The 10963-nt window shown below is 60.6% G+C and overlaps 1 protein-coding gene across 1 annotated transcript; it reads left to right on the top strand.

Annotated features, from left to right (window-relative positions):
• The first annotated feature begins 241 nt into the window (after positions 1-241).
• On the top strand, positions 242-5601 carry TP53INP2 (tumor protein p53 inducible nuclear protein 2). The gene is made up of 3 exons (XM_075721336.1): positions 242-365; positions 3641-3950; positions 5349-5601. The coding sequence occupies exons 1-3, from the start codon at positions 242-244 to the stop codon at positions 5599-5601; spliced, it is 687 nt and encodes a 228-aa protein (XP_075577451.1).
• The last annotated feature ends 5362 nt before the right edge of the window (positions 5602-10963 follow it).

Raw genomic sequence — 10963 nt, 5'->3', positions numbered from 1 at the left:
TCCTTTTTCTTTCCCTTTTACAGGCCTTTGCACTGAAGCCAAGTGAAGAACCTCAGAATTGCACTACACGCCATTTAACTCAGCTACGATTTCACTAGCAGCAAAGCATCTCTGCCACCACCGAGACCTCGAGTGCTGTTTTTTTTCCCCTCCCTGCCCATCGCTCCCATCTCCGCGCCTGGACGCCGGTGCTCAGCAGTAGCTCTAACTCACCGACCATCCCGCTGGACTGCTCCCCACCATGTTTCAGCGTCTCACCAGCCTCTTCTTCAGCGACAGCAACACGCCGGAAGGCCTGGAGGAGCCCAAACCCTTTGTTGAGGAGGAGGAGGAGGAGGATGGCTGGCTCATAATTGATCTTGCAGGTGAGGAAAGCAGGGGGGACTTGTTTCCCACAGCCTCTGCTGCGTCTTGTCTCTCCGGAGCTGGGCAAACCCCTTGAGATGACAGTAGATGAGCTTGCCCAGCTCTGTGGTCACTGCAGCAGCCCCCGACCTGCTCCTCCTTTTTCCCTTTCCTCTCCCAATGGTGGTTCCCGACTTTCTGCCAGCGTGGGAGCAGCAGCAGCGTCCCCGGCCGGGGCTGCTGCGGCCCTGGAGCTTCCAGGTGCCTCTGCGCCAGGATGGGACCCTGGCACAGCACCAGCCCGGGGAGGTCACCCAGGGTTTTTGGTGCAATCCTGTTCCTCTGAGGGAAACCCCCGCCCCTGGGTGCTGGTGGGGGCCGGGGTTTTCCCCGCGCGAGGGCAGGCGGCGGTGGTGGTGCCTGCCTGCCCCAGCTGGGAACGTGCTGCCGGCGATCTGGCCACGTTTGGGTCAGCTGAGTCCATCAGGGGAGCAAATCTCAACTCCAAAGGGCTTGTCTTCCCAAACGATTCCCAGTGCCCAGGCCAACAGCACTCAGACAAGGGGGGCTTGCAACAAGGTCCCTGTACGTAGAGATCCCTCGAGGGTTCCCCATTCCCAGGGACGGTGACAACCACCCAGAGCCCTGTTTGACACCAACCAGGCAGGTCAAATTCCTTGTGTGCCGAGAGCTTCTCCAGCTCCATTAAGACGTTGGCGTTGCTATTGTAGGGTTGATGACTCAACCAATTGCAATGATAATTTTATGACCTTTTGCTTGCAAATAGAGCAGCAAACTTACACAAACAAGCCTGCCCGTGCAGGAGCTCCTCGGTGGCTGTGGTCTGCTTTTGCAGCCTCTGGTTAGATGTGGTGCCCCAGCCCAGGGGATCACAAATGTATCCTGCAGGTTTAGGAGGAGGGTTTCGGCCTCCCTCTTGCAGGCATCTGTTCTCCGAGCAGATGTTCCCGGCCTGCCCGCCGTGCACTGAGCAGAGCTCGTTTCATGATGTGAGTCGTTCATTAGGGTTTTTCCCCCATGCGGTGAGCTGGAGAGGGGACCGGAGCATGGACAAGCCTGGGATGGGGACAGGAACAGCCCCGCGCCTGGTGGGAGCACTACGGAGAGCTGCTGGAGGTGGATGGGCGGCGTGGGCACGGGCAGCCATGGAGGATTCCCTGTCCTCTGGGCTCTCCGGTGATTGTCCCGGGGGGGTCACAGCAGTGACACGGGAGGGGGCTGGTGGCGAGGAGGTCCCTGGAGCAACAGGCACGCAGCTGCCACGTGTTGGGCCAGCTGGCAACAGCTGCAGCGTGCCCAAAGCATGCCAGAAGGGGCCAGGAGTTTCCCCAGACAGAGAAACGCTGGGCTGTGCCCTCATCCCCTGGGTCCGAGACTGCAGCCGGCTCAGCAGGGACCCAGGGATAACTTTGGTACCAAAGGCTCCCATTTTTTTTTTTTTTCCAATCAAGCGGCCAGGCTCTTGGTGCAGAGCCAGCTTTCAGCAGCGTGTCTGCCTGGGACCTGCCACCCCACTGCTAATCCCCACCGGCACCGCCGCTGCCTTTTCCCGTAGCATTCCCTGGCTGGTGAGGGACCGTTTTATTTCAGCCCTATTTCTGAGGCTGGAGCTATGCAAAGCACTTTAAAAACTAAACCCGCTGGCTCCAGCCCCCATCCTTCACCTTGGAGCCGCGGCAGCCGGCAGGCATCTCACAGCCTGGCTCCCTCCGGCAGCGGGACAGCCTAAGAAGCCTCCAGATTCATTCCCTCTCAGCCAGGTCTTTGACCCACGTGTTGCAAAATGCACCCGAATTAACCCGCTCTCCCAGGAGCGGTTGAGATGCCCCCTCACCCCATCGCCCAGCCCAGCTCTGCTCAGCACCCGGGGAGGGAGCAAAGAGCATTTCCCAGTGCTTGGTGATCGGGCTGCAAGGCAGCCAGGGCTTTGGGGACCCTGAAATATTCCTTGTGACATTAAAACCCACCTTGGCAAAGGGCGGGGACAGGTAACCACGGACGGCTGGGGCACGGGTTCAGCCATGCTGGGTCCCCAGCTCCCTGCGCCCACAGCCCCTGTTGCGGGAGCGCTCCCGTCCGGGAATGCTCCAGCCGGGCTCAATGGCTGTCTCCAGGCTGACAAATAATCTCCAGCCCGGCATGTCAACGACTATTAATAGCTTGATATCTACTGACCTGAAGAAAGATGCTCTCGTGTTCACAAGGCTAATTGTGGCCTGTCCTAAGCCCCGGGCTGGGGCATCATCTGCGGGAGGAGCCGGGGACACGCCGGGTGGCGAACGCCGACGCCGTGCTTCACGCGCTGTATTTCCCCACCGCAAGAACACATCCACCGCTGATTTCTCCTGCAGCCTCACCCAGCTGCAGGGTCACCCGTGTCCGTATAGATACTGCACCGCATCCCTCCCTGAGACCAGGTCTCTCCAATCCCCCTGATGAGGCTGGGAACGGGTCTGGGAATCCCGATGAGCCCAGCATTAGGTGCAGGCTCCCTTCCCATAACACAAGCAGTAATTCCAAGCACGGGCAGGAAAAAACACCAGCCCAGGTGCTTTTGTCAGGTGGAGATGAGGACGGGAAGGCAAGGAAGGCTGGGGTGTCGGAGGGGTGGGGGGGCACCTCCTGGCTCAACCACCCAAAACTCTGCCGCTGCTGGACTGAAGCTGAAGGCACAACGAAAACCTTTGCTGAAGGATTTGTTCCCCAGGTTTCTTCCAGAAAAAAGGTGTGAACTGGTGTTTTCCTCTGTGTGTGTGTGCGCGCGCGCTGGGTTTCAATGTTTGCAAAGCGCCAGGCAGGTCTGCAAGCGCAGGCGGGCCGGCGTTCCTCCGGAGCGGCACGGCATGGCTCAGGTGCCGTAAGAACAGGCAAAAGCAGCGTTTCTTGCCAGCTGAATGTCTTCCTTTCTTTTGAGAAGGGAAAAAAAAAAAATTGCTGTAGTAAACCCTGCTGGTTTCCCCTACTTTTTTGGTTAAAGTGCCTATCCAGAACCATTTCCATTGCTTGCTGGCTTAGCAAAGACGGAGCCCGCAGCGCCGGCAGCCACCCCGGCGTGGAGGGCGCTGGTTGGGGTGCGGCGGTGGGGCACTGCCGGCGTCTCCCTCCCCACGAGGTCCTGGCGAGGCCGTGCCCGTCTCGAGCGGTGGTGGTGGCGGTGGTGGGGTGTCTCTCGCACTAACGATGCCCCTTTGTCTCCCCCCTCCCTCCCCACTGTACATGGTGTGTGTGTGTCCCCGCTGCGCCCCGCATGGCTCTGCACCCCCGCCACCCCCAGGCAGCCGTGCCCGCCCCGGCGCAGCCCGGCGAGTGGGTGCTGGCGGTACCGGGCGCTCAGCACGATCCCGCCCGGCACCCCCCGGTCCGCCGCCATTGCCGGCCGCTTCCCCGGCTCCGGCCGGTCCCTGCTTGATGGACGAGAGTTGGTTTGTCACCCCTCCCCCCTGTTTTACTGCAGAGGGGCCCAGCCCCGGTGGCGTGGGGAGCAGCCCCATGGAGGACCTGCTCATCGAGCACCCCAGCATGTCTGTCTACATCACCAGCACCCTCGAGATGGAGGGGGAGGTCCCCGAGGACGATGCTGCTGGGTGAGTGCGGCTTGGGGGTACTTGCGGGGGGGCTGCGCGCCCCAGCACCCACGGGGGGGACCGGGGCGGACGGTCAGTCCCGGCATCCCAAATCACCACGTATGCCCAGGAGCGTTTCGCCCACGCTGCCCACGGTCGGAGCGGGGCTGTGGGGAACCTCAGTGTCCCCATGGCCCACCTCAGGGACCACCCTGCGCACCTGGTAGGGTGCCCTGGCTGGCACCGTGCAAGGACAGCAGCCTCCGTGGCCCGAAATAGTCTGCTAAGGGGATCTCAACGCCGTGTTGAGACGGCCACGGGTGCAGGACCATGAGCGTGCTGCTGCACCGTGGCGGGCCGTGCCATGCCGATGCCGCCTGTCACCTCACCGCCCGTCCAGGGGGGTTTGCCAGGCTGGGCTTAAACACGGGATTTTGCACAGGTATGGCACAAGCAAAGCAAACCCAACGGGACAGTTGGGCACAGTTGTCCCCCAAGACCCCGGCTCCCCGCAGCAGGAGGGTGCTGCAGCCCCCCAATCCCGCCCCTGGCTCCGTACCGGCCCAGCGCAGGGGTGTCCCACAGCCGCGGGGGAGCGGGCCACAACCAGCCATGGATGCAGACGTTTGTCCCTGTCCCAAAGTCCAGCCGAGCTTGGGGGGGAAGGTTAAACAGAAATGCCCCAATGGCCCCCCCCGCCCCGTCCTCCCCCAGGAGCTGTGGGCTGCAGCCCCCCCACCCCTTCCCTGGGGCTGCGCTGCAGCCCCCGGGGAGCTCTGCCCTCTCCCCATCACTGCCCCACGGCACCGCGAAAGCCCTGACCGTGCTCGTGCTCAGCCCTGCTGCTGCCGGCACAGCCCCGGCTCCCGCTGTGCCGCGGGGTCCCCGCTGCCCCCCAGTCCCAGCCCTCCAGCGTCGCCCCTGGGAGCCCCTCGCCGGGGCAGGGGAGGAGGAAGCGCCCGCCCCGTGCCGCAGCGTGGTCATTTACCCGCGGTGCAGGAATTTGGGGTGAACCTCCACCCGGGCTAGGGGACACCTCCTTGTTGCAAAGCCTCCCTGAGGGCCACAGCTTGATCTCAAGAGCTTCAGAGGAACCTCAGCGCTGGAGGGTGCAGAAAGGGGGCCCAAGGGAGCTGGGCACGGGCCAGGAGACTGGATGGGTCGCAAGTGGGATGGCAATGGGGCAGGGCTCGGCTTCCCTCCAGCCCCGTGCCCGGCGGTGTCTGAATTTATCCCGGGTGGCCGGAGCCCGCCTGTGCCGGAGCGTGGCCACCCCTCGGCAGGCTGCTGGGGTGGGAGGGGGCCGGGTCCATGCTGGGGGCACGCCGTGATGGCGGGGTTGGAGACCCCAGTCCCCTTCTCGCCGGGGGCGGGCGAGGGCTGGGTGCCGGAGGCGGCTGACGGCCCCTTTCTCTGCAGGGAGGTGCCGGAGCCCCGGCTGGAGCGGCACGTGCCGCACCACAGCCGGTCCCTCTCGGTGAAGGCCGCCATCTTGGAGAAGGTCGGGCAGGCGCGGCGCGTGCAGCGGGCCCAGCAGCTGGTGGAGAAGCACCGGCTCAGCCAGAAGGCGCTGCAGCGGCAGAACCGGGCCCGCCAGCGCCCGCTGCGCCGGGCCAAGCAGCACGCCGGGACCTTCGTCCACCAGCCCTGCCAGCGCCACTGCAACTACTGACCTCGCCGGGACGCCCGCGCCGCCGCTCCCCCCCCTCCGCCTCCCGGGGCCGAGGGAGACTTCACCCCCCACCCCGACACCAGCCGCCCCGGGGAGCGAGCGCCGGCCCCGACGAACACCGGTGACGCCGGGCTGCGGTTTCACTCCATATCCCCCCGCCGCCATCCCGCACGCCCGGCTTCCCCACTCCTCGTCTTCCTCCCGCCGCCCTCCGCCGCTCCCCTCGCCCCCGGCGCCGGCCGGGCCAGCCGCCCCCAGAGCCGCCGGCATGGCGGGCCGCGCCGCCCCCTCCACCCTCGCAGCCACGCCAGCCTTCACATGGGAGATCGGTGTTCCCGGTGCAATCACCCCGTTTCCGAAATCCACGGTGAAGCCTGTTTGTCCTGACGAGCCTGTGACATCAGTGCCTTTCTTCATGACGTCATGACTCCACGTATAGCCAGGCTGGGATGTCACAAGCAGAGACACCGAGCAGAAGTGAAAAGAGCAACCAAGCAACAAGATTTGGGATTTTTTTTTTTTTAGGAAAATGTCATGAACGACACTAAATAATGCTTCCTGCCCCGCAAACCAGCGAATACTCTCCTCCCTCCTTGATTTCTTAGCTACATTTGTACCATGAAAAACAAAATCCCCACTGCCGGGCCCCGAAGGGCTTGCCGTGGGGAAGAGCCGGTGGAAACCTTTGTGGCAGGGTCGGCCGGGTGGCTCGCGGTGCCTCATGGCGTGTGGGTTTTATGGTTTTTTTTTTTTTAAAGACAACCTTAAAAGCAATCTCAGGAAACAAAGCACCGTCCCAGCGCCTCGCCGGAGCCCTTGGCCGCCGCGCCAGGAGCGGGCGTCCAGCCCGGGGCCAGCGGTAGCATCACCGTGGCTGCCTCGCCCGAGCGAGCCCCCTGCTCCTGGAGCCGCTCGTGTGCCCAAGGCGCACATACATACATGTGTACGTATGTATGTGTACACGTGCCGCCATATGCCTGCATACGTGGGAGCGGCACCGTTTGAGCCAAGGAGCGTCGGCTGCCTGGCGTTAACCCCTGGGAGGGGAGCGGAGGCAGGGACCTGCGCGGCTTCCCCGAGGTGGCAAAAGCACGTCGAAGCTGGTGGTGAAGGGATGCCGAAGAGGAGGCCGGAGGGAAGAGGCTGAAGTAAGGGCAAAGGTGGACCTGGGAGCAGCTGCAAAGGGACGGGACGGGGCAGGCCTGGCAGCGGGGCCAGGCGAGGGGGTTGCTGCGGTGGAGCCATGAGAGGAACGTCTTCTCCCCCCACTAAAAATTGCATCCTTGCCCATGAAGGGCCAAATTCCGTCGTAGGCAGTGCTGCTTTTCAATGCAAATCCCTCTCCTCCCCATGATGCCCTCATTCTGCCTTTCGAAGGACACGGTCCAGACTTTTCACCAGCTCCAGCACCAGCTGAGATGGCTCCAAACCCAGCCGCAATTTGCTGATCTCCCCCCAGCTCCCTCCCTTTAGGGACTGGTGTTGCACCCCATGCTCCGGGGAAGGTCTGGCCATCGTGTGCTGCTCATGGCCAGCTCACAGCCTGGATTCCCACCCGCTGAGACAAGAAATACCCCCCACCCCCCCCCCCAAAAAATGCTGATTTCACAAGAGTTTCTTCCATTCACCATGTTACATCCCTTAGTATCAGCTTGGGTCCTGGGTTGAAGGAATCGTGGTAAGCCCAACCTCAGACAGCTGATATTTATGAATTTTTTAAATGAGATTAAAAACAAAATGAACCCTCTTATGAGCACCAGCCATCAGCTCTGTGCCTGGGAGCCCGGGCCACAGGGGAGCCAGCTGATGATGCTCACCTGCAGCGTTTATCTTTTGCTCCGATGGCACAGCATTCCCAAAAGCACAGACAGAACAACAACAACAACAAAAAAAAACTTTCAAATCTCTCTTTTCAGCCTTTCCCTTTCAATTCTTCCAGGCCAGTTTCTTGTTTCAAGTCCTCCCAAGACCCGGCACCCTCATCACGAGTGCCGTGATGCCTCCTCGCCGGGGCGAGCGCGGCGCTGGCTGCTGCGCCGGCGGAGACGCTGGGCCATATTCTGCACCTGCCGCACTGGTTTGGTCCACTGCTTTTTTTTCAGCCTTTCTGGTCAGCGCGGCAGCACCAGAGCTGATTTTTCACAGCTGGTGGTTTATCAGCAGAGAAAGAGCGGGCTGGGGAACCCGGCGTTACCCCCCCAGCCCTCGGCATCGCCCGCTGCTCCTTGGGCCTCACCGCAATCACCGTCCCTCGCTGCCAAACCTAAGACCGCGCTGGAGATCGCCCTATTTTGTCTCTGGTGTCTGCTCGGCAAAGAGATTGACAACTGCTTGACTTGAGGGGAACGTTTACATCCTTTGGCTTCCTTGGCTTCACATTAAATGCCTTTTTTTTTTTTCCCCCCAGAAGCGATGCCTGGTATGAACCAGGCGCGTTGGCGTTTGTAGGGACGCTGGCACAGATGCTTGTGAAGACAAGCAGGGGCTGAGCCCGAGCTCTCAGGTGTCCGATGAGGTGCTGCCTTCCCCGTGCCACTGGATGTGCTCTGTGGCTGCTGGGCAGCAGCGTTAGAGGAAGCATTCTCTCTCTCTAGCCCAAATATACATCAAGAAGTGGACAAACCAAGCAGTGGCCTGCCTCCCAGCCCATTCTCCATTGCAAAGTCTCCTCCTGTGCATCCGAGATGCCTCCAGTCCCACCGGAATGCTCCCAAAATCAGAGGCTGGCTGCGACACCGTCATCCCCTCTGCAGCTCCCAGGGGAAGATGGGCTGGCGGGCAGCAAGGCTGCCTGGGAACAGCGTCCCCGCGGCGGATTCTCCCATGTCTCACCTCCCAGGCCTTCCCGTGCCCACTGGTCTGGTTGCAAACGGTACCCCAGTAAGAGAAACCCCTCATCAAAATCCTCCTCTGCGTCCCGCTCATCCCTCATGAGCCAGAAGCCCTTGGCCGTGCTCCCGGGGGGCTCAGCGCAGGCGTGGCTGCCGACTGCCGGCTCCCAGCACCCATTTCAGACGGCAGATGCTGTGGTTCCGTCCTGGTTTTCGGCAGCGAATGCAAACTGTTTGCTTTTCCTTTCTTCTTTCCGTGCCAGTCCGAGACATCTTTCATCACGCTGTGCCCAGCCAGCACAGAACATGAAGCAGAACTATTATCACACTTTATATCAAGAGTATGTTTATAAAGGATTAATAAATTATTAATAATGTTTTCATGAAGAGGTTAATGCAGAGTCCTAGCATCCTGCAGGTCAACGGAGCGCGCCTACCACAACTTATATGGGCTCCTGCGACACCCCCCCTCCCCCCGCCCCCCCCCCCCCGTTGTTTGCACACTTGCTCGTGTATTAACATCTAATAATCACCTATTAACCCCCTGCGAAGTGACTGCAGATCCAGCAGCGTGACCAACCCTTCTTATGCTGCGGCAAAGGTGTGTTCAAACCGCGCTTTGCCGAAGCCCTGCAATGCTCCTCTCCTGCCCAACGGTGAGCACAAGACCTGGCCTGATACCAAATCTCCCGCCCAGTGTTGCCAGAGCAAGAAAACCCCTTTACACTGAGGTTATGAGTCTCCTCGAATCTTAAAACAAACGAAAGGTGCTTAAAAAAAAAAAAAAAAAAAAAAAAAAACTGAGAACTTTTCCTGTGTGTGCACATGTGTGCATGTGTAGATATTTCACAACACGGTGCGTTTGGTAGGTTGTTTCGGGGTGCGGTTTTTAGGTTTTTTTTTTTTTTTTTAGGGGTTTGTTGGGTTTTTGTTTTGCACCCAGTATTTTCAATTTGTGACTAGCTGTGCGGTGCTCCCGATGGGAAGGTGAAGCAAACGCGGCGCTGGCTGGCAGGGAGGCCCTTGGGCTGGTGTCCCGCTTGAATGGCTAGGATGAGTCTTGCTTTCTTTTCTTTACTTGCGTAGGGGGAAACTACAGCATGGCCTCAGGGACAAACAAATATGCTGGGGTCTTTCAAAATGTGCTTTTTCTGGGCTTCTCTGTTCGGACGTGGGGTTTGTTTCTGTCTGTGAGGTCTTTGGTTGCGCGGTCCTGACGGATGCTGCGGGGATGTGGCCGAAGCCGGTGGCAGCACATGTTGGGGAGAGGCTGCAGCGGCTGCTACGCTGGAAGCGCTGCAGGGTTTGCCGCTCCGACGCAGCGGCTGCTGGAGAAGGAGCTGTGGCTGCTTGTGGTGAAACCATCCCTGAGCAGCAGCCCCTCTTCGTTTGCCCGTGTCCCGAAAATCCACCTTACAGCTGCTAGAATGCAGCTGCTCCCTCCTTGGGCTTGTTTGTGAACACCCAGGTACGGAGTTTAAGCAATGAGTCCCCGTGGATTTGGGAAGTGAAGGAGAGCTGTGCTTTCTGCGTCGGCCACAGCTGGCCTGGCTCCCACCGCATCCCTGAGATCAGAAGGCAGCTGGGATGGGGGAAGCCATCGGAGCAATCATGTGGAGAAATGCTGATGCAGGTGACAGGCAGATTTGTGGGAGGAAATTTTTTTATTTCTTGCAATGAAAGCATGAAAAAAAAAAAGGAAAATTCCCCAGTGGCGAGACCCGGGCAAATCTCTGTTCAGCAAACGCCAGCTTTGCCGGGCAGCGTGGCACAGCCGTGGCTGCCGGGGCTCGGATGGGCGCGCTGGCTCCGGCAGCAGCTTCCCAGCCCCGCGCTGGTATCGCAGCGAGGAGCGGGCGCGGACAGGCAGGCTTGGGGGCATGGGGACACTGCGGGCAGGCTGGGGCAGCGCTGCCTGGGGCTTGTGGAGGCAGCAGACCCCCAGGGTGGAAGGATCCTTTCCAGCACTCCACGTCCCTGTGGTGTAGGGGATCTCCTCCAAGCAAGGCGTGAGACGTTTGCACCTCAGGCACGGGGCAGGGCAGCCTATCGCCGTGCCAGCGCGGTGGAGGAACCCATCAGAGTGAGCAGCGAGGCTCCCGCAGCCATCAGGACAAGACCAGGAGAGGCAGCTCTCCTGGAGAAGTGCCGCCTCTCGAGAAGAAAACCCGATGACGCCAGGACACGTCTAAACCCGTGTATCCTCGTGCGACCCACCTCCCAGGGCTGCTCCCCGCACGGCTCTGCTTGCCGCACCGTGCAAAGGCAGGCTAGCGGCCACGGCATGCCCACGGCACGTGCAGGACACCTCTCCGGCTGCCACGTCAGCCGCAACGAAGTCCTTCCACCAAATTTTGGCTCTTGCCTGCACTGCAAGGCTGGGGGGAGCTGCCAGGGGAGGAGGGGCAAAAGTCCTTGTCACCCGATGCTCTGAAACTTGCACTCACAAATGCGCTTTCCAAAAAAACCCTGCTGTAAAAGCTCGTTCTGGAAGGAAAAGGATTCTTTCCATGGGAGTCGGTGTTTCTTTT

This window comes from Pelecanus crispus, chromosome 14 (assembly GCF_030463565.1).
Source record: "Pelecanus crispus isolate bPelCri1 chromosome 14, bPelCri1.pri, whole genome shotgun sequence".
Classification (NCBI taxonomy): domain Eukaryota; kingdom Metazoa; phylum Chordata; class Aves; order Pelecaniformes; family Pelecanidae; genus Pelecanus; species Pelecanus crispus.
This window is presented reverse-complemented; position numbering and strand designations above follow the sequence as displayed.